Raw genomic sequence first — 23,685 nt, forward strand, 5'->3', positions numbered from 1 at the left:
GGAGACAACATCAAGGGTAGGCCGTGGCCTCTACGCCCAGTTGTTGGCCGTCCAGAGGAACTGGTTGGCCACTTTGTGAGAAAGGACGCTGGACTGGATGGACCCTCACTGGTCTGGTCCAGCAGGGCTCTTCTTAAGAGGCTGTACAACACGGGCTGGAAGCCACAAGATAAGGGCTAGGAGTCCTTTGAATCATGTCTCTGTTCCCACCCAGGCTTTAAGTAACTGTGCAGAGGGGAAGAGGAACTTCTCCCAGAGGGAGCTCAGCTCAGCTGCTGTGTGTTGGCTGCAGGGAAGCCAGCAAGGTCTTCCTCATTCTCTTCCCCCACCCGAACAAGCACATTGCGACAGAGCAACTGCAGGCATTTCTGGAAGAACATCTGCCCTTGACCGACTTCATTCAGGCTGCAGACCTGGACTCGGGACTGAAACAGCACTCTTGGCCTCGGTTGATGATCTCTGGCTAAAGTTAGGTCAGGCAGACTGTTGCTGCTGATACTGGGAGGCCTCTCAGCAGTAATTGGTGTGGTTGTCCCCACTATTTTGGTGGATCCATTACAATCAGTGTTTGGAACAAAAAGGTTCCGGTCTGTGCTTGTTGGCAGGACGCAAAGCGTTTCCGTAGGCAGAGTCAGCCAGTTGGGACTTGATGCCTGGTTTGCCCAGTGCTCTTTAACTTGTATGTAAAACCTTTGGCCAAGATTACCTGGCGCTTTGGTTGTGGATGACACATCACTTTACATCTCAGTGAGATGGATCCTACCCCTGCTGAGCAAACAGGATTGATTCTGGTTGGGAAGGCCAGTGTCGATGTACTAGGCTTAGATGGGGTTGGGCTTTCTTTCGCAGAGCAAGTGAAGAGCTCGGGGATGCTCCCGGGTCTGGCCCTGTCCATGAATAAACAGGTTGGCAGTGTTGTTAGGAATGCCTTCTTTGAGCTACATCAACCTCATAATAGTGTTGCTGTCCAGTCGCAGCTGACTTATGGCCACCCCATAGGGGTTTCAAGGCAAGAGATGAGCACAGGTGGTTGGCCATGGCCTGCTTCTGCATTGCAACCCTGGGCTTCCTTGGTGGTCTCCTACCCAAGGACTAGCCCGGGCCACCCATGAAGCTGCCTTGCAGTGAATCAGACTATCAATCCATCAGAGTCAGTCTTGTCTACACAGACTGGCAGCAGCTCTGGAGAGTGTCAGGCACCTCCTGCCTGTTCCCTTTTTGTTGTTGTTGTTAACTGGAGATGCTGGGGGTTGAACCTGGGACCTTCTGCATGCCAAGCACATTTCCAACCACTGACCCATGATTCAAAGGACCTGCTTAGCTTCCAGGATCCTACTAGATCAGGCTAGCCTGGGCCTTGGCCTCTTATTTAAGCTCTGTTGACCTAGCCGTGACAATCCCAGTTTGCTGTAAGATTCAGATTGGGCTCCTGAAACGCACTCGACGTGAGACCACATTTCAGGATGTCTCAGGAGCTTCACTCGGTACAAAACGTTGCCTCAGGACTTGGAGTGAGCTGTTTGGAACATAAAACTTCAGCGCCTGAGCAAGGATAATTAGAAATTTGGGGGCTTGTAGGAGTTGTGGCATCTCGTTGTGGATGGAGGTCGTATCTGCTCTGTGTCAGGAGTACCTTCCAGGATACTTGGAAGGGCCACTTTGTTTAAAATTTAGGAAGACAGTGGGGATACAGGAAAGGGAAAGGGAAAAAAAAGGGAGATTATACAACATATTTACATTTTCCGAGGACAGTCATGTACTACAAAATGTATAAGACAGAAATATTTTCTCTTTATATCCCTTTCGTTATAGTTTTTAAGGTATCCTCTGTATTATACAATAATTTTTCTGTTGGGAGATGACTGTATTCAACATTTTAAGTTTAAGTTTCAAACTTCATAACTAATCTATTTTCATAGAACTGTAGAGTTGGAAGGGACCTCATCTATTCCAAACCCCCCCTGCACAATGCAGGAAAGTCACAAATACCTCCCCCTCCACACCCACAGTGACCGCTGTTCCACGCCCAGAAGATGACCAACCAACCCCCCTCCAGGATCCCTGGCCAACCTGGCCTGGAGAAAAATGGCTTCCTGACCCCAAAGTGGCCATCAGAAGTTCCCTGGGCATGTAAGAAAGGGCCACAAGAACTAAGCACTGAGGCAGCCCTCCCTGCCCTCCCTCTCATGATCTGCCTGAGTTCACAGAATCAGCATTGCTGTCAGATGGCCACCTGGGCTCTGTTTGAAAACCTCCCAAGAAGGAGAGCCCACCACCTCCCGAGGAAGCCTGTTCCACTGAGGAACCGCTTTGTCAGGAAGTTTTTCCTAATGTTTAGCCACAAACTCTTCTGATTTAATTTTAACCCATTGATTTTGATCCGACCTTCTGGGGCAACAGAAAACAACTCTGTACCATCCACTAGATGACAACCCTTCAAGTACTTGAAGATGGTTATCATATCACCTCTCGGTCATCTCTCTAGGCTAAACGTACTCAGCTCCTTCAACCTTTCCTCATAGGGCTTGGTCTCCAGACCCCTCACTATCTTCATTGCCCTCTTCTGGACATGTTCCAGCTTGTCTATATCCTTCTTAAATTGTGGTGCCCAAAACTGAACACAGTACTCTAGGTGAGGTCTAACCAGAGCAGAGGAAAGCGGTACCATCGCTTTGCGTGATCTGGACACTATACTTCTGTTGATACAGCCCAAAATATATATACACTTTCCACCATAAACCAAAAAAGGAAAAATAACCTGAGAAATGGGATGCTAAAAAATAATAACCATTTATCTCGAAGAATAAGAAATCCGAACATATACAATATCAGCAATACAGTAGCAGTATAGTAACATTCAACAGGTCAATATAGTAACACCATATAGTAACACACAATGAAGATTCTGGATTAATACTTAGTTTCATTCAGCTGCTTCTTCAGGAGTATATTACATCATATAGTTGTGTCTCTGTGCTTTTTTTGTAGTATTACTTCAGTACTATGATTATCAATGCAATTTCAGAATAATTAACAGAACGGTCATCTTCTTAGTTGGGCACCAGTCAAAAGGTTTCAGACATCATTTTTATTATTAACTCGGTTTGTAACCGGGCTGAAGGAGAAGCGAACACCAGGATTTGCTGTGCCACGGCTAGCAGACTGCTGCCCGTGGCACAGTAGATCCTGGGGCTGACTTCTCCTGTAGCCCGGTTTAAACAGGAGCAATCTTCTACTGCCTCTCCGCTGTTTTTGGATCTACCGGTAATTCCCTGAATATATCTGGGATGGGAGGGGGGATCCCCCCCCCCCCAGTTTTCCTGAAAAAACCCAGATACATTTGGGATGCCGAAATCTACCCAAAAAATAGGTATATATTTGGTTTGGGTTGATCCAAATGCACACTCCTAACTCAGACTGTTAAATGAATGATCTAAATTATATTTACTGATCAAGCAACAACGAAGCTCCAATTTCAAATTCACACATTCACTTCTCCAAGAACCTATTTCTTGAGAGTATGAAGCCCTGAGAATAAAGGCTTGTCAAAGTAAGTAAAAGAAGCCCTGTGAAAAGAAATTGCGGGTTTCTGTAGATCATCTATACCCTGCTGAATTAACAGGAATTGTGGTGAGTTGTGTTTGGTTGATGTTAATAGTTATGTTAGGCCATATAGGAGGAGGCCAAGCCATTTGGGGATGATATAGAAGCTGTAGGAAGGCAGTGGATCAGGAACAGCTTGCCAGGCAGAAGGTCCCAAGTTCAGTACCCAGCCACTGCAGCTGAGAGAATCAGGTGGTAGGAGTTGTGAAGGATCTCTACTGGAGACCTTGGAGAGCTGCTGGTAGCCTGAGTAGACAGTATTGACTTTGGTGGGCCAAGGGTCTGATTCAGTAGAAGGCAGATTCAAGTGTTCCATCCGACCATATTGAAAGAGGGCCTGGTGGTAGAATACCTACTTGCTAAGCAAAAGGTCCCAGGTCCAGTCCCCAGCATCTCCAGCTAAAAGAATCAGTTAGTACGACATGTGAAAGACTTCTCCCTGCTGCCTGTCTGAGTAGGTAAGGTTGACTTAGATGGACCAAGGACTGACCCCATATAAAGCAGCTTCATGAGTTCACGTGCTCCTAGCAAACCAGAACATTGTTCTCGTGTAGCTTTTCACATCTCCAGCGGGCATAGAACATAGAGTTATGCAAAATTTTAGCCAAAAAATTCATTTTTGTAGTACCTCCTTGTATATCAAGAAGAGTAAACATGCTGTGGAGTTGTGTAGTCAAGCTATCCAGTTCGTAGCATGCTTGTTGCTCTCACTGCTTCTTCATCCCCACTGATGGCTTTTGATCTCCGCAGTATGACCCGTGGTGCTGGGATAGACTCTGTAATGCTTGGGCACACCGCAGGGAGAGTTCTGTGTTAGCCTTTATATCCGGGGAGAGCAGGGCTACCTCATGACAGCTGTCTTTGCTCTGCTGCTTTTTCTGGAACAGGTGTGTTTCCGTCAACCTGAGTAAGATGTGCAGCCATTCCAAAGAGTGGTTTGTATCCAAGCACTCAGTTACAAACATGGAGCACTTCCATCCTGTGATCTCTGCCACTTCGTCCCCCTTGCTGCAGATCCCCCACTTTTACTCCCTGTCCTGCACCTGAGCTGCTGCAGACCCCTAGCAACACAATTTGGGGTGGCTTGCTGAGTCACAGTGAGAGGGGGAAACTGGGGAAAGATCTTGCTGGGTGCAGGCAGTTCTCCACTCCCATGCTGCCTTCTGTTTACATGGCATGATCCGGACAGGCCTGAGTTAATGCAAAATGGGTGTTTGTTGCGTGTGGGCTTCATCTCAGTTTGGGTACCCTCTTGCATCTGTGACTGTCTTTCTCTCCTGTAGGACTGGCTTCAGCACCAGAATACCTTTCTGCACAATGAGAACTGTCGTCGGCTCCTCCAGCAGTAAGAACATTCATTTAAATTGTACACTGAAATGACAGACTACCTCGTTACTGTACTTCAGATGCCCATGTAATGGCCTTTATTTTATTCAGCTGAAGAGGGCCATACTGTGTCTAACCTCCTGCGTGTATCCTGATGTGTCTGAGAAAAGGTTTGAGCTGTCCTCCTAAGCCTGAATGGTTGGTCATAGAGAAAGGATGAGTTCTGTGGTCTGTCACACTGTCCGTGCTCAGCAGGCTCTTACAGACCCGGAGTGTCACTTTTGTGAGGCTGTGTTCATCCATACCTCATGGATGTAGGGTCTGCAAGCTTCTGGAACTCCAAATCATTTGAGTGGAAAATGCAGCTTGCTAGGAAAGATTATAGTGGGTTGCTGTGATGACGGCCAGATGATTTTTCGCTTTTTCTGCATCGTGGGAACAGAGAAGAGAGTGGGGGAGGGGACCCCGGAGGGCAAACACAGCTTGAACTACAATGGCCTGGGAATCCCCTGCGGGGACAGTTTGTTTTGCAGTCCTTCTTCCTAGAGAAATGTTTCATGTTAAAATAGTAATTCAGACGGCTAGAGTGTGTGCCTGCGTGTGTGCGTGCGTGAGAGAGAGAGACAAGTGCCCTCATATCACATCTGACTTACGGCACCTGTATGAATTAATGTCCCCCGAAACGTTTTATCATTAGCAGCCTTCCTCAGGTCTTGCAAATAGAGGGCTGTGCCTTCCTTGACTTCTCATAATGTGACCAAAGCACAGTAGGCTCATGTCAGGAGTCCTTGTTTTTGGTGTGTGTGTGTGTCTTTAAAAGTTTGGTTGCATGGCGGTGGTAAGTAGACTAGAGTGGTTGAGAGAAGCAAGCGTGGTATGATTGGTGGTTGACAGAGAGGGGGAGGGGTTTTGGCAGTGAAAATGAGTGGATGAGTATGTATGTCAGTCAGGGGCGACAGTTACAGGTTTGACAGTTGATAAGTTCAGTTAGTTCTGTGTGGGGAATGAGTTAGACAAGCAGTTAGTTCTATGTGTGAGGGAAGTGAGAAGCAGAAGGAAGGCTGAGAGAATAGGAAAAATTAAATGAAAGCTTAATTGAAGACAAGTTATAGGAAAGGCTGTATGTCCTGGAGAGAGACAGTGAACATATATGACCTTGAGTTAAAGTGTTACAAAGTTACCTGAAAGATCCCTGTTAGTAAGGGAGCAGATTGTGTGTGATACACCAAGCAATTTTTCATTATTTACACATTAATAGTTACATTGTTCTACCCTTTTATTTATGGATTATTTCAATAAATATTTTATTCAAGTATACCAGATCTGAAAGACATACTTCCTCAGGACCACATAGTTCCTCGTAAGCCTTGAATTCGGTCTACCTAACCAGTAAGAGCAGAAGTAAAAGTATAAAGGTTTGGAAATCCTTAAAATTTCCTGGTGGCAGCCGTCTATACCCAGTAGAACAAAATAAAAAGAACACTTTTAAAGGGAACCCAGTCCTCCCCAATAAGGAGGACGTCACAGCTCAGTTTAGTCATTTCTGTGTAGGGGGGAATTGAGGCTTGATTTGAACTAGCTGGATTGATTTGATTTGGCCAGATCACTGACGTTTCTATTCTTGAAACAGGTATCCAAACTGGGCTCCTGAAAACCCCTGTTCACCCAAAAGGTAATGTTTAAACTATGTTTAACTTTCCTTGGTAACAGTTAAGGTGAAAAAGTGTATTTTCTCTCATCTTATAATCGTGTTCTAGTGAATCAGTGTGTGATTCTGTGGTGAAGGAGGTACCGAGCATGTGTTGTTTGCATCTGGGAATGGCAGCTGATTCCTTGCAGCACATTGGTTCTTGGAGGCTTGGCCGCTGCTTTCTTGAATCCACAGCAAGCGTCCTCTGGGGCTCCTCTGTTGAACTTCCATCTATCACAGTTACAGAGCGTCAGCTATGTGAAAATACGGCTTTTATCAGTCTGTTTTGCATCTAAGCTACTCTTACGTGCTAGGAACAGCACCAGAATGAATGTTTCAGAGGGTTGCCATGTTGGGCTGGAGTAGAATAGGTGGAGTCTAGTCCAGTAGCATCTTAGAGACCATCAAGGTTTTTGGGTTACAAGCTTTCAAGAGTCAAAGCTCCACATCTGTGACCCATGGACAGCTTTGTTGTTCTCTGGAGTGAAATGTTAGGGCTTCGTGCATTCCATTCACTTATTGCCTTGCAGAATCCCCAGTCCCCTTTTTATTAGGACTTTTGAAAACTGGTTTTCCGCCTAGAATGGTAAATAGAAGTCGTGTAACCTACTAACCACCCTTCCCCCCACCTTTTCCCCCAACAAAGCCCATCAGCAAGAGAAAAGGGGGGGGGAAAGGAAGGAGTAGCAGCACACAGAGGCAGATTTGAGGTTTAAAGGGGGGAGGGGGGAGGCTGCACTATGGACTCAGCTAAGCAAGAAGAAAAAGAAGAAGAAGAGATTGGATTTATACCCCGCCCTTCACTTGGAGTCTCAGAGCGGCTTACAAACTCCTCTCCCTTCCCCTCCCCACAGCAGACACCCTGTGAGGTGGGTGGGGCTGAGGGAACTCTGACACAAACTGCTCTTTTTCAAGGACAGCTGTGCCAGAGCTTGTGACTGACCCAAGGTCACATCAGCAGGTGCAAGTGGAGGAGTGGGGAATCCACCCCGGTTCTCCCAGATTAGAGTCCGCGCACTTAACCACTACACCAAACTGGCTCTCAGCAAGGAATGCAGGAAGTGGGGGGGGGGGTCTCGCTGCTCAGAAACACCTAGGAAGCCTTGCCAAATTGAGGGGTTTTTTGTCTGTTTTAAGTGATTCTCTCCCTTATACACAGATCTCGCTGATCCACTAAGGGAGGAATACGAGATTTCTAGTGCTGTAAGTCACTTGGCAGACAGGGCTGCTATGCTTGGGGGATGCCTAGAAAGCTGGTATGTAGCTGAGGATACTAGCTGTAAGGCACAATTTAGCAGATAATGTAAGATCAATCCAGGATCTTATACCTTGCCAGAAACATGTGATTTTGGGGCATCCCCAGAACATGTGACCCAGATTGTCTCTAGGAATCTGACAGACATCGCTCTCAGCCAGTCCCAGGTGGCTAAATCTAGTGGGACACCACTTACTCGTAGAAGAGTTTTCTGGAGAATTTGTCTTAGATAGATTGTCAGTGAAAAAGGCAAACTATAAATAGCTTAAATAAAATGGTAGTTGCATTTTATCTTTGAGAGAAGTGAATTGTGGTGTTTAGTTCCAAGTTATACTGAGAACGGATGGAATCAAGATTGTGTTAGTTTGGCTTCTGAAAAAAATATGTAGAATGATAGTATGTCTAGGGAGAATTTCTGGGGAAAGCAGTGGGAGTGGGGCAGTTCTGTAGTGGCAAAAGTCTCAGGACCAAAGCCAGAGGGCAGACAGTGAGGATAATGAAGAGTTTGAAATCAACAGCGATCAGAACACCATGTGGGAAGAAGGAAAGCCTGAAGGGAGAATGGTGCCACACACTGACTAAGGAAAGCCCCTGTGCTTACCAGTCCTCCTGATCCTCCAGTAGACTCTCCTTCCATTACAAGGAGGGCAGCCAATAACAAGCTGTACCTTATAATGGCCCCACCCACGTTCTAAGAATCTTGGCAGGCACCAGGGGAACCACTGGTGGGTGTGGGTGCCATGTTGTGGGGGAGCCCTACATTAGACACTCAGTGTTTCAACCCCAAACCCACACACCCGTGTTTCCTATCTTACTGTTACGATTTTTCCAGATAATTAGAGCTCTGTGTGTGAATGGGTCTGAAGCCAGCTCAGTTACCAGCCATATGTCAGGTCAACCCAGTGGTCTCAATAACAGGAGAAGACTCTTGTGGATGATTTCAGTGGGTAGGGCCCAAGGCTGCCCATACGTAGGGGGTGGAGCTGAGCCATGTCTAGGTGAGCCCATTCAGGTGTTTCCTGCCTGGGAGACAGAGTCCAGTGTGCCCTGACGGAGAGCAGGAAGGCAACGTGGTATTGGTGGAAACAATTTCTAAGGTTCTCACCAAAGCGCTTTCAGAATTATTAGGCCCCGTTACGTGAAATCAACGTGGCTCTAAAAGACTCATTCAGTTAATCTCCTTTGAGTCTCTGATGTAAGCATTTCCAAGCTTGTACTTAACTTTCCCAAGCAATGTTGCAAACCAGTGATCTGCTCATTCTTCATATCACAAGATTTATTTCTGAGCATTCATCCAACAATTCAGTTATCGCTCTCAAGTATGTAACATTGAGTTATGTGCTGAAATAGTAAAAATAAGTTCTCAAGCTTGCTTCATTCAACCATTGACAGTTCGGGTCTGTATAGGATTCTGCCCCTCAAGCCTGTCCAGAAATGAGAGGGAACCCTATACTGGTTCAATACATTAAACAACAACCCAGAGAGGTAGGCTACCCTCTCTGGATTCAGGCCACCAGAACCTCTTTTAACTAGAGCCCCCTTCCAGCCCAAGAGCAAGGTTCAGCCTCTTAGCTGGCCTCTGGGGCTTAACACATTATTATCACAGTGGTAGCGCTGTGTGGTCAGCGTTTAGGCTACAGGATTTTAGGCTTGGAATCCCAGTTACAACATCAGAAATCATTTAGAAACAAGAATAATATTTTATTCAGGTCAGAGCTTAGCAGAAGAGACTATAGAGTTTACAAAATAACAAGCCTAAGGCGGTTTGCCTTAACTAAACATTAATGCTTCATATTTACCATGTCCAGGGTATACAGTCCAATTAGACACCAAGGGATCTTTAAGTGAAATCCCATCCTTGCCCTCCATGTGCTCTAAGGCACAAAGCAATCCTTTGTTCTCCAACAGACAGCATGGCAGGGCAGCATTTCAGGTGTAGTAAAACAAAATAGAGGACAAGGGCAGCAGAGATAGCAGAGATCAAGAGATCTCTCTCCATAGGGAATGACCAGTTATAGGCCCATTCCAGTCACAATCAGCTGTGGCCATCAGCCAATTACGAGTAGGAAGGGTGTGTCCAATTTGTTGGTTGTCATGGGTACAACTGGGGATAGGCTGTAAGTTTGGAAACCACGCCTGCAGTCACATGGCCCCCAACTCCAGCTTCTCCCATCGGCTACGTGACCTCTGGCATGTTGGCCTAGCTTCCAGCATGGAAGTGTGAAGAATGTGCGGTTATATAACAGGGTTATAAAGTTTCTCCGGCCAAATGTTCAGGCCATTTGGCTGGCAACAGGAAATAAGACACAGCATGTGATCAGAAAGACATCCCAGGGAAGGCATGAGACTTCTAGAAATCAATATTTCTATACAGGGTCTGCGACAAAGTCATGTGTCACCCTTTCCCTCTAACTTTGCCTGTTAACTTCCTAGCTTTATTTCCCTTGAGGGAGAAAAACTTGTTTCCATTTTGAAGACTGATCAGTTTATTTCTTTCACAGTGAACACATTTGTGAATATTTTGATATCTGCCTGTTCCACAGACACGAAGCTGACAGACAAGAGAGGCACGAATCAAGGCAGCGTTCTGCCAGCCCTAGCCCGAAACGTTCAAGACGCTCAAGCTCTGGCCATGCCAGGCATTGGACTCGGTCACGATCAAGGAGCTCTGGGCGTCACAGGGCAAGTCGACCAAGAAGTCGAAGTCCAAGTCGGCATTCTGCCAGTCCTTGCCCAAAACATTCAAGATGCTCAGGCTCTGGCTATGCCAGGCATCGAACTCGGTCACGATCAAGGAGCTCTGAGCGTCACAGGACAGGTCGACCAAGAAGTCGAAGTCCAAGTCGGCATTCTGCCAGTCCTTGCCCAAAACTTTTAAGATGCTCTGGCTATGCCAGGCATCGAACTCGGTCACGATCAAGGAGCTCTGAGCGCCGCAGGACAAGTCGACCAAGAAGTCGAAGCCCAAGGCGCCTTCCTAGTCCCAGACACCGGTCAAGGTCTCGGTCAAGGTCTCCACGGCAGTCTTTGCATTCTAGTAGATGGTCTCAAAGTTCTTCTAGCAGGGAGAGAAGGAGATGGTCACGATCAAGGAGCTCTGAGCGTCACAGGACAAGTCGACCAAGAAGTCGAAGTCCAAGGCACCCTCCTAGTCCCAGACACCATTCACGGTCTCCACGGCAATCTTCGCATTCTAATAAATTGTCTCAAAATTCTTCCAGCAAGGAGAGAATATCCGGAAGCTCAACTAAATCTACAGGTAACAAGATGGATGTGACTTACTACATCAAATTCTGGAGGTTGTCTGCCCAGCAAGGTTTGTGTCTAAAGCAAGGGTCTCCAACCTTTTTGCACATATGGGCACCTTTGGAATACTGACATAGGGTGGTAGGTGCATCTACAAAATGGCTGCCACAAGAGACAACCACAAAATGGTTGAGACCTTATTGTTGCTTTTTATCAGCACAGACTCGTGGTTTGCAGGGTGCTATATTGGCAAGGTCTCTTCTTGACACTGTCTCCCGACATCAAGGTGGGCCACAGCCCCATAGGTAACCGGAGAGCTAGGTTCTCTGAAAAGGTTGGTAAGATGGCTTGAGCAACATAGGCAGAAAATTCATGCTGAATCAAATGGATTACGCTTTAGAGGCCATTGGAGAGGCGATGAGGTAGCAGTGATGGTGGCAAAGGAGGATCCTTTTCCATCACATTGGCTGAATCTCATCCAGTGAAATTATTCAAGTTGACTGAGGGCTAAAAGTTGCCTGTGCCCAGCAATGTTCCCTCTAAGCTGTGGAGTCTTGTGAGCAAAAATTCTACTCCGTGAGCTACTAACATAATAGTTGTGAGCAAGCCTACGTTTGATGATCATGTAAATGCAGTGCTCCATCAATTGCTCTGGTTATGTATTTAATTCCAGGCCAGATTCAAAATGCCGGTTGCTATCTTTAAAGCCTTTACTGACCTAAGACCCTCACATTTATTGAACGGTGTCTCTAGATATGTACCCACACAGTAGCCATATTCCTCAGACAGCGGTCTCCTTCTGGTGCTCCCTCTTATGATTGTCCATATGGCAACAGCTGAGACATGTTATTTCTCACATTTGGCCCCAGTCCTCTGGAATGAGTGGCCTGCTAGAATGGGTGCAGAGGGCCTTTTCATTGGGGTGGGAAAACAGGTCTCATAAATCCTCATTTCCATCTGTGTGGGAGTGAGAAAAGTATACCGCATCTTGGTTCTTTTTCACTCCCTAATACTCTCCCCCCCCCCCTCTATTGCCAGTACTACAAGGTACCTTCTACCTCAGAGCTTGTGCTCAGGCGCCCTCTGCTGCTTTCCCATATAAAGGCTTTCCTCAGGAGTTGCATTCCCCCCCCCCCTTCTCTCTCTGGTAGCTGAATGCACCAGCATCCCTGGTTGAACGCTGCGGGGACTAGGCCTAACAGCTACCCCCTTCCCTGGCATGCTCTTGGTGTACATGGATGGAGCAGGGGCTTTAGGGTAGTCAGAGATTGTGAGCTAGCCACATTGAACATAAGAACATAAGAACATAAGAGATGCCAATGTTGGATCAGGCCAAAGGCCCATCCAGTCCAACACTCTGTATCCCACAGTGGCCAGAAATACCAGTGCCATCAGGAGGTCCACCAGTGGGGCCAGGACATTAGAAGCCCTCCCACTGTTGACCCCCCCAAGCACCAAGATGACAGAGCATCACTTGCCCCAGAGTCCCTATCTATACCTTGTGGCTAATAGCCACTGATGGACCTCTGCTCCATATGCTTATCTAATTCCCTTTTGAAAGTGTGAAATCTGATAAGAAAATGAAAACCACGCATGGAATATGTAAACACAACCCAGCTGAGCAAGGAATAAAAGAAAAGGTAGTAACATGCAGTCCTTTAAACCCAGAACTCTTTACCTATCCCTTATAATATCCCATAGAGATGTGAAGCTCTCAGCAGTAGAGAGCAGGTGACTGGCAGTTCTGTCACTTTCAGAGCTACTTCGGTCTAAAATCCACTGATTGGAGCGACGCTGTGTCGGGCTGCACTGTTAAACTCAGGATGAGATTAACCGCCTGTTTGTTTTTTCTACCCTTGTTATGCCTACAGAGGGACGACATGCCAAGACACCTTGTTCCAAAAAAGAGTACAGTGAACAGAAATGGACCTGCAGTGGTCCAGACTGTCAGAAAAAGAGAGGTGAAGATTTGGAGCAGACAAGGGAGGATGCCCCGCACCAGAAGCTGTCTGCGGATGAGAGAAGAAGCAAAGAGCAGACGTGCGATAAGCTGGTGCCAGAAGGACGATCACGTGTAGAGCCTGAACACTCGGCATTGGCTTCCCTCACAGAAAAAAGTGTCCTTCAGGCCATGGCGCAGCTTCAGGCGCAAGGGGCAGCAGGGGGAACACTCAGCGAAGGAAGGAACTCTGCTCAGCTTGCTGCCAGGTTGACAAACACGTCTGCTGCGTCTTCTGACCTTATCTCCATGATCCAGCAGGTTGCAACGCAGGTAATCACAGCTGTCTTAGATTCCAGAGGAGCATCAACAACAAGAGCAAGCAGAAGAGATCCAAACCGCCATCGAGTTAAGTCTGTGACCAAGAAGGCCAAGAGCCAAAGTTTGGGGGATCCGAGTACCCAGCAAGGCACTGCTAAGGGCACCAAGGGTCCGAGTACCCAGCATGGCACTGCGAAGGGCAGCAAGGATCCAAGTACCAAGCAAGGCACCACGAAGGGCACCAAAGGTCCGAGTACCAAGCATGGCACTACAAAGAGCGCCAAGGGTCTGAGTACCCACAAAGGCAGTGCGAAGGACACCAAAGGTCCGCGTACCCAGCAGGGCACTGCAAAGAACGCCAAGGGTCTGAGTCCCCACAAAGGCAGTGCGAAGGACACCAAAGGTCCGCGTACCCAGCAGGGCACTGCGAAGGGCACCAAGGGTCCAAGTCCCCACAAAGGCAGTGCGAAGGACACCAAAGGTCCGCGTACCCAGCAGGGCACTGCGAAGGGCACCAAGGGTCCGAGTCCCCAGCAGGGCACTGACAAGAACACCAAGGGTCCGAGTCCCCACAAAGGCAGTGCGAAGGACACCAAAAGTCCGAGTACCCAGCAGGGCACTGCGAAGGACACCAAGGGTCCGAGTCCCCAGCAGGGCACAGTAGAGGGCACCAAGGGTCCAAGTTCCCAGCAAGCCAGTGCGGATGGCACCAAGGGTCCGAGTCCCCAGGAAGGCAGCGCAGACGGCATCAAGGGTCCGAGTTCCCAGCAAGGCACTGACAAGGACACCAAGGGTCCGAGTCCCCAGCAGGGCACTGCTAAGAGCACCGAGGCTAAGCGTACAAGTCCGGAGAGTCCTTGCCCCAAGGAAGACACCTCGTTGTGCAGCCAGGCAAAGAGCAAATGCGTGGTGAGTCCCAGCGTCCAGCAGGGCACTGCTGCAAGTGATGAGGAAGAGACCATGTCTGTAGTAGATCAGTGGCCTGAGCCAGTCATTGCACCAAGTGACAAGGCAGCAGACGACCGTGTGCTGGGTCTTTCCCCCCACCAAGGCACTGCTGTGGGCAGCAAGTCAGAGAGTCAAGGCGTGGCAGCAAGTTGTGGCCTGAAAGAAGGCGCTGCTGGAAGTAGTGAGACAGAGAGCCTGCCTGTGGCAGATCCGGTCCCCAAGCAAGGCACCTCTGCGAGTGGTGAGACAGAGAACAAGTGCCCGGAGGTCCCCAGCTCCCAGCAAGACATTGGTCCAAACATCAAAGCAAGGCAAGGAGATACGGAGCCGGTACTGGTACCTGGAAGCGTTTGTCCTGGTTCAGGTGAGGAGCTGGGGATTCCCCCCCCCCCTTGTTTTACAGGTTAGTGGTATATTTGTGCATGTAAATATACAATTTGAGCAATAGGAATGTGTTTCATTACTATCATTATATCACTGTCATTAGCATCAGCATATATTGCAGCCTGGGACCCTCGTACCTTTGTGACCGCCTCTCCTAGCATGATCCTCCCCATCTTCTCCAGTCATCATCTCAGAATGTATTGAAGGTCCCTGGTTCACAAACTGCCTGCCTTGAGTCAGGAAGGGCGATGACCTTGGCCTTAGGGGCCCCTGTCCTGTGGCACCAGCTGCCGCAAGAGGTGTGTAAGTCCATAATTAGGTATGCAGAAAGAGATTTTGAGGAGCAGGTTGCTAAAAGCATCAAGTCAAACAATAAATGTTTTAAAAAATATATCCAGAGCAGGAAACCAGAGAAGCAGTGGGGCCTTTGGATGACAAAGGAATAAATCACATGAAACTGCCTTACGCTGAATCAAACCCTCAGTCCATCAAAGTCAGTTTTGACTACTCAGACTAGCAGTGGTTCTCCAGGGTCTTAGGTCTTTCACATCACCTACTGCCAGATCTTTCAACTGGAGATGCCGGGGATTGAACCTGGAACCTTCTGCATGCCAAGCAGATGCTCTGCCACTGAGCCACAGCCCCTCCCTAAATAAAGGGATTGCTAAAGGAAGATAGAGAGATGCTCAATAGCTTTTTTCCCCTGTGTTCACTGTGGAAAGTGTGGGGCATGTACCCATGCTACAGCCCATATTTTCAGGAAGGGAGTCTGAAGAATGGAGCCAAATTGAGGAGACCAGAGATTCTAGACCTACTGGGGAAATTAAAATTAAAAACCGACAAGACTCCAGGTCCTGATGGCATACAAGAGTTTGGTGTAGTGGTTAAGTGCGCAGACTCTAATCTGAGAGAACCGGGTTTGATTCCCCAGTCCTCCACTTGCACCTGCTGGGTGACCTTGGGCAAGCCACAGTTCTGTCAGAACTCTCTCAGCCCCACCTGCCTCCCAGGGTGTCTGTTGTGGGGGAGGGGAAGGGAAAGGAGTTCGTGAGCCGCTCTGAGACTCCTTTGGGTAGTGAAGGGCGGGGTATAAATCCAATCTCTCCTCTTCTTCTTAAGAAACTCAGATGTTAGATCGTTGATCTACTAACCCATATATGTAACCTATCACTGAATTCAGCTGCTGTACCAGAAGACTGGGGAGTAGCAAATGTGGCACCAGTTTTTTTAAAAGGGAACCAGGAATGTAGAGGCTAGTCAGCCTAATATTGTCCTAGGCAAACTAGTAGAAACTGTAATCAAAGAGAGAGTTGTTAGGCACATAGAGGGACAAATCTTGCTGAGGGATAATCAGCATGGCTTCTGCAAAGGGAAGTCCTGCCTCACCAGCCTTCTGGAGTTCTTTGAGAAAGTGAGCAAGCATGTAGACAGTGGTGAACCAGTAACTGTAGATGTTGAACTAATTTGTTACAAGAGCCGGATCTGATATAAATGTTACTTTGTCGGGCTGGGCCATGTGTGCCATAAAATGTAATGTCAGGTATCAGATATAAAGTTTATAAAGGACACAGGGAAACTCAATTAAAGGTAGAGGTTTTTTTGCTTAAAATACAGACAAAAGCAATTGATTCCTAGCAGTGAAAGCAATTGATTTACTGGGGAAGCCACGAAAGACCGAATAAATGTATTTAATCAAATACAAGACTAGGTTTTTTCCAAGGGATACCATGAAAGGGGGAAAACCTTATTTTCATGCATGTAAGTGGCTTGTGGGGCAGGTACGAGCCCTGGACGAGCCGATTCCGGCCTCCAAACCTTATGTTTGACACCCTGTGTTTGACATTTAAATGCCCTCTGAGCTCATCAGCAACCAAACAAACTGCTGCAAAAATCATGGTGGTTTGTGGGCGGACTGCGAACCATGAACCACCCTAGTTTGTAATTCGGTTGGTATCCATCCCTAGTAACCAGTGGTGTCCCACAAGGATCGGTATTATTTATTTATTTATTTCTATTTACATGTGATTACATGTATTAGGGCCAGTACTGTTTAATTTATGCATCAGTGATCTGGAACTAGAAGAAGAAGAAGAGATTGGATTTATACCCCGCCCTTCACTACCCAAACAGTCTCAGAGCGGTTTACAAACTCCTTTCCCTTCCCCTCCCCACAACCGGCACCCTGTGAGGTAAGTTGGGGCTGAGAGAGCTCTTGACAGAAACTGCTATTTTTCAAGAACAGCTCTTATCAGAGCTACAGCTTGCCCAAGGTCATCCAGCCAGGTGCAAGTGGAGGAGTGGGGAATCAAACCCGGCTCTCCCAGATTAGAGTCCGTGCACTTAACCACTAAAAACAGCCCCCTAAAATAAAGAACAGTTTGCTGTGCAAATGTAGAGAGCTGTTCTTTCGATGCAGGTGGGCACATCATGAGGACACAAGCAGGGAAGAAGAGTGGGAGCTGCCAGCAGGGGGCGAAGTGGTCAAGTGAGGGGGCTGCTGCAACGAAGCTCGAGTTAGATGGGCCTGGTGGGGAGTCACCACCATGGTGAAGCTGGGGCTGGATGGGATGTGGAGGAGCCACTGCAGTGAAGCTGAGGTGGAATGGGGAGCATCACCACTACGGCAGTGGCAAAGCTGGGGTCAGATCGGTTGGAGGGTGGAAAGGAGAAAAGGAAGCAGGAAAAGGGCAGAGGCTATGGGGGGCTTTCAGGGAAGGGGAAAGGAGGCAGTGCAGGAGGGGGAAATGAGATACCCATTGCAATTCCTTGCCAGCCCCTGCGGGACGAAGCTACTGGGTTTACCCTAATTGTAATCGAATTTAGTTGGTTTATGCATCCACCTCGTAATGTATACAAACTCAGGACAGGTCTTAACAGAGTACTCTCAACATAGCTGGGAACAGACTTTCCAGATTTAAAAGCAGCATACTGCTGATTTCCAGGTGCTGCTAGCTACCAGTTTCACTCCTGATCAATGTGGAATCGAATGTAATTTCTGAGTCTCTGTCCATTATTTTGAGAATTCATGGAGAACAGGTGAGGTTCCAGAAGATTGGAGGCGAGCAAATGTTGTCCCCGTCTTCAAGAAGGGGGGAAAGGAGGATCTGGGTAACTACTGACCCATCAGCTTGATGTCTATACCTGGGATAGTTTTAGAACAAATAATCAAACGGACGGTCCTTGAGCATTTAGAAAGGATGGCTGTGATTACTAAAAGCCAGCATGGGTTTCTCAAGAAGAAGACATGTCAGACTAACCTTATCTCTTTTTTTGAGAAAGTTACTACCTTGTTGGATCAGGGAAATGCTGTAGACATAGTTTATCTTGATTTCAGTAAGGCTTTTGGTAAAGTTCTACATAATATTCTTGTTGACAAATTGGTAAAATGTGGTTTCGATCCTAGAACTGTTAGGTGGATCTGTAACTGCTTTTGAATGGTTCCTCATCTTCTTGGGGAGGAGTGACAAGTGGAGTGCCTCAAGGATCTGTCCTGGGACCTGTTTTGTTCAACATGTTTATCAATGTTTTAGATGAAGGAATAGAGGGAATGCTTATTAAATGTGCAGATGATACTAAATTGGAAGGGGTAGCAAATATAGTAGAAGACAGGGTCAGGATACAAGATGATCTTGACAGGCTGGAAAACTGGGCTAAATCAAATAAAATGAATTCCAGTGGGGATCAATGTAAACTGCATTTAGGTAGGAAAAATCAAATGCATGATTACAGTATGGGGGAGACTTCTCTTAGCAGTAGTATGCGCGAAAAGGATCTAGGGGTCTTAGGAGACCATACACTGAACAGGAGTCATCAGTGTGATACTGTTGCTAAAAGGGCAAATGCAATTTTGGGGTGTATCAGCAGAAGTATAGTGTCCAGATCACATGAGGTGATGGTACCACTTTGCTCTGGTTAGAGTATTGTGATCAGTTTTGGGCACCACAATTTAAGAAAGATATAGACAAGCTGGAACATGTCCAGAGGAGAGCAACGAAGATGGTGAGGGGTCTGGAGATCGTCCTATGAGGAAAGGTTTAAGGAGCTGGGTATGTTTAGCCTGGAGAGGAGACGACTGAGAGGTGATATGAGAACCATCTTCAAGCACTTGAAGAGCTGTCATATAGAGGATGGTACAGAGTTGTTTTCTGTTGCCCCAGAAGATCGGACCGGAACCAATGGGTTGAAATTAAATCAGAAGAATTTTCGGCTAAACATTACAAAGAGAACAACAGGCTTCCTTGGGAGGTGGTGGGCTCTCCTCCTTTGGAGGTTTTCAAACAGAGGCTCGATGGCCATCTAACAGCAATGCTGATTGTGTGAACTTCGGCAGATCACGAGAAGGGAAGGCGAGAAGGGTTGCCTCAGGGCTTAGTTCTTGTGGCCCTATCTTCCACACCCATGGAAATGCTGATTGCCACTTTGGGGTCAGGAAGCAATTTTTCTCCAGACCAGTTTGGCCGGGGATCCTGGAGGTTTTTTATCATCTTCTCGGCATGGAGCAGGGGTCACTGGGGGTGTGGGAGGGAGGTATTTGTGACTTCTCCTGCATTCTGCAGGGGGGTTGGACTAGATGACCCTGGAGATCCCCTTCCAACTCTATGATTCTATGAATGCAGTTCTCATGTTCATTCCTCCCGTGTTCTGGCACTGCTGAGAAATGCCTTTTGAGGGCACAGAGGGGTGCGCTGCTTGGCAGTCACAGGGCGTGAGTCATATGCCTGTTCATCGGCATCTCCTTCAGAATCCTGAGCTTTTGGCCCAGGTTATCTTGCATTCCCTTTTAATTTTCTGTTGACACTGCTGGACAAGACTCTAAGCCTCGAGTGTGTATCTGTGGAGACTCTCTGGTGGTGTCAGCCCAGAAACGGGCATCCAGCTCCACAGTAGGCTTGCAGCTGGGCTTGGAGGAGTCGACTGTTCTGGCCTGGCTCGGGCAGGAGAACATGACCTGGAGGATGCTGGAGCCCACGATACAGAACCTAGCAGCTCAGGGTCAGACCCCAGGTGTATTCATCTTTCATCTGCAGGGATATGATTTAGTATATGCCATTGAGTCTGGAGTAAAATACACCTGCTCCTTGGGAGGAAAGCTATGGCAAACATAGTGTAATAAAAATTAGAGACATCACCCCGCCGACAAAAGTTCGTATAGTCAAGGCGATGGTATTCCCAGTAGTATTGTATGGCTGTGAGTGTTGGACTGTAAGGAAGACGGAGCACTGAAGAATAGATGCTTTCGAATTATGGGGCTGGAGAAAACTCTTGCGAGTCCCTTGGGCTGCAAGGAGATCAGATCAGTGAATCCTAAGGATATCAGCCCTGACTGTTCCCTGGAAGGCCAGATGCTGAAGCTGAAGCTCGAATACTTTGGCCACCAAATGAAAAGGGAGCCCTCACTGGAGAAGACCCTGATGCTGGGAAAGACTGAAGGTCAAGAAGGGGACGGCAAAAGATGAGATGGTCAGACAGTGTCATCGATGCAGTGAACAGGAAGTTGAGCAAACTCCGGAGGACGGTGGAAGACAGGAGGGCCTGGCATGATGTGGTCCATGGGGTCGTGAAGAGTCAGACTCGACTGTGCGACTGAACAACAACAAGAGAATATTGATGCTGTTTAGGGAACTTCTTCCCCAAGTCAGAGTGATTTGGTCAGAGATAATACCAGAGGGAATCTGGCATGGAGTAAAAAGAGGGGAGCAGCGGAAAAAACTGAACAGTGCTGTGGGAGACTATTCCAAAAGCCACGGGGGTGGTGTGATTTGACACCCTAGACTTTCATCTGAAGACCCCAAGTTGTAAACTGATCAAGAAAACCTGTCTAATGCTGGCCTTGGCATATTTTTGGAAGATATAAAGAATGGTATTCTTGCTCACCTGCACCAGTTTAGCAGAGAAGATTGGATTTATACCCTGCCCTTCACTCAGGGTCTCAGAGCAGCTTACAAACTCCTTTCCCTTCCCCTCCCCACAACAGACACCCTGTGAGGTAGGTGGGGCTGAGAGAGCTCTCTCAAGAACTGTCCTTGAGAGAATAGCTCTGACAGAACTATGGCTTGTCCAAGTTCATCCATCAGGTGCAAGTGGAGGAGTGGGGAATCAAACCCGGTTCTCCCAGATTAGAGTTCGTGCACTTAACCACTACACCAAACTGGCAAGTGGCTGGCTCAACAAAGCCACGAAGTTAACGCCACCTGTTTCTCCAGAGGCTCCCACTGGCCTCGCCTCTGTGAGTTGGAATATTGCAACACGGGAGGTCAAAGCAGTCTCATCTACTGAGGAAGCATCAAGGATGCAGACAAGCACAGGAGAGGCTGCTGTGAGCTCCCAGCCTGTGAGCAGCAAGGCAGAAAACTCTGGTGTGGCCAGTCCAAGTCTCCCGCCAGGGACGTCTGGGCCCTGCAAGACCATGAACCAAGACGTGGAGCAGAAGCTGGTACTTGGCAATGTTCCCCCTTGCCCAGGTGAGTAATTGTTGATGTGTTGTTGTTTTTTTGTCGTGTGTGGCAAACATGCAGCCCACAAGCTGGATCTGGCCCCTGCAGGGCTTGAATCCAGCCCACAAGCAACTGGCTTTCTCTTGCTTCCTTCCCTGAGGCTGCTGCCGCATTGCAGCTCACTTTTACCCAGCTTCCTCTCCTGCTTCCTCAAGACTTGATCTCTCTTTCTTGCACAGAGAGAGAGAGAGAGAGAGAGAGGGAGGGAGAGCTCCTTCCTGCTTCCACAGGAGAGATACAGAGCCAATCCTTGCTCTCCCCCACTGTCTGAGCTCTCCTCCATTTGGGGGTGGGGAGCAAGAGAAAGCAATGTCCGTGGCTCCTTTAAGACCAGCAAAGTTTCATTTCAGGTATAAGCTTTTACGTGCACACATGCTTCTTCTTCTTCAGAGAGGGAGGGAGAGAGGATTCTTCTGACAAGCACAATTTACATTGAGATTGTTGTGATCTGCTGGGGTTTTTTTGAGACTCGATCTCTCTCACACATGTATACGTGTGTTAAAAGGAAGGGGCATGTTGGGATAAAGGGAAAAGAATGAAAAGGGAATTATTTTGGCTTGTTATGAAAAGCTTTTTAAAAAGATTAGTTTTCTCTGTTTTTATTTTCTTTCAAAATGACCCTGATTAGGATATGGAACACTTGGACTGGATTCTGTTGTTTAGTGGCTGGAAATAGATGGCTAAGTATTTAAAAATGCATCTGTGCCTCCATATGTTCCAGTTCAACAGGTCTCCATTTCTCCCCTCCCACCTCGTTGGCTGCCTTTCTTCACTCCCCCTTTGCTTTTTGAGTTAGGTAGAATAATTAAAAAAGAATTGGTCTTACTTAAAGAAGTCTTCCCCAAAGTCAGGCTGATGTGGTCAGAGATGCTGTCGCAGAACGTTCGCCCTGCAGAAGGAGACGCTTGCAAAGTGGAGCAGGTGCTGCGGGAAGCGAACTTGGTCGTGGGGGGATTTGTCTCCAGCTTCGGGGGCACAGTGATCAAGCATGTTGAAACTTCAAACAGCTTCCCTGTGTTGAAAGTAGACGGAAGTGGTTTGTCTCACATCGGCCTTGAGCTATTTTTGGAGGACATAAAGGACACAATTCGTGCTCATGTGCTCCAGTCTAGTGGAACAGCCAGTGGTGGACTCAAGGAAGGCAGGAATGTCTCTCCATTAGCCCCTTCAGCTGATTCTGCCAGCCTGGTCTTCACAAGGCAGGAGGTTGCAATACAAAGGGTATCACGTGGTATCGTCTTCCAAAGGTGCATTGCAAATTCCAAGAAGCAGGATAGTCTGCTGTGAGCTCCCAGCCGGATTCCTAAATGGTCAGTTCAACTTCGTGGCTTCTGTGCAGTCCCACATATGTGAGCCTGAAGACCACTCGATGAATAGCAGTGTTAGTTTTTCCATAGGAGTAGGAAGGAGCAAAGGGTCCGGTAGCGCCTTAAAAACTAACAAAATTTGCGGCAGTGTTTGACCTTCGTGAGTCACCGCTCACTTCTTCAGATACAGCTAGAATGTGAGTCCATCTGTCCTTCTATCTTGGGGAGTGGCGTGATTTCAGATGTCGAATGACTCTTCACGATAGAAGGACAGATGGACTCACATTCTAGCTGTATATATAAAAAAAATATATATATATCGCTTTTTTCAATCCATCTGTCAATTTTTTTCCATCTTTTTTGAAGCACATTCTCATCTTTCCCTGATAATATCATATTTACTTTATCCATTTCCTTTATTTCCATAATTTTCATGATTAATTCTTCTGTAGTTGGTATATTATCTGATTTCCAACGTTTCGCTGCGAGGATTCTGGAAGTGGTAAGGATATATAATATCAAATATAGATCATTGTGCTTAATCCCATTAGGTAATATGTTAAGCAAAAAGACTTCTGGAAACAGCTGCAACTCTATATCAGTAATCTCTGCTATTAATTGTTTTATAGTTTTCCAAAATTTACAAATACTCTCACATCTCACATATATGGTAGTATGTTCCAATGTTATTTTTACATCTCCAACGATTTCCTGAAGCACTCTTATAACATTTAGCTACCTTATCAGGCGAAAATTTGTTGGACCCTTGCTCTTTCCTTATTTTGGGTCTTATTTATTTATATTTTTTAAATGTTATACCCCGATCTGGTTCCATAGGGTGTCAAACATAAAAAACATTGAAACATTTGAGAAAGTAAAAATACATTTTAAATTATGAAGTAATTCAATTAAAAATGCATAAACAGCACCAGTAGGAGGGCCGGGAACCGCTACTGGAGGCATGACAAACGAGACAGAAAAGTCTGGTCACCACACCTTAAAAAGGATATTATAGCTTCGGGAAAAGGGCAACTCGAATGATAAAAGGGTTGGAACACTTTCCCTATGAGGAAAGGTTAAAACGCTCGGGGCTCTTTAGCTTGGAGAAACGACGACTGAGGGGAGACATGATTGAAGTTTATAAGATTATGCATGGGATAGAGCAGGTAGGG

At 47.1% G+C, this 23,685-nt stretch overlaps 2 protein-coding genes across 2 annotated transcripts in view; both read left to right on the forward strand.

Annotated features, from left to right (window-relative positions):
* Positions 1 to 4,952, forward strand: part of LOC107106001 (zinc finger protein 638-like) — a 6,708-nt gene extending 1,756 nt beyond the window's left edge. Inside the window, exon 2 of the mRNA XM_015406076.1 lies at positions 4,887 to 4,952. Coding sequence (XP_015261562.1) covers positions 4,887 to 4,952 — 66 coding nt within the window. The remainder of the gene's footprint in view (positions 1 to 4,886) is intronic.
* Positions 4,953 to 4,979: 27 nt separating this feature from the next.
* Positions 4,980 to 23,685, forward strand: part of LOC107105998 (nascent polypeptide-associated complex subunit alpha, muscle-specific form-like) — a 42,999-nt gene continuing 24,293 nt past the window's right edge. The window contains exons 1-5 of the mRNA XM_015406072.1: positions 4,980 to 5,017; positions 6,560 to 6,601; positions 10,418 to 10,657; positions 10,955 to 11,133; positions 12,992 to 14,692. Coding sequence (XP_015261558.1) covers positions 4,980 to 5,017; positions 6,560 to 6,601; positions 10,418 to 10,657; positions 10,955 to 11,133; positions 12,992 to 14,692 — 2,200 coding nt within the window. The remainder of the gene's footprint in view (positions 5,018 to 6,559; positions 6,602 to 10,417; positions 10,658 to 10,954; positions 11,134 to 12,991; positions 14,693 to 23,685) is intronic.

This window comes from Gekko japonicus, unplaced genomic scaffold, assembly GCF_001447785.1.
Source record: "Gekko japonicus isolate JY-2015 unplaced genomic scaffold, Gekko_japonicus_V1.1 scaffold561, whole genome shotgun sequence".
NCBI classification, from domain to species: Eukaryota; Metazoa; Chordata; class Lepidosauria; order Squamata; family Gekkonidae; genus Gekko; species Gekko japonicus.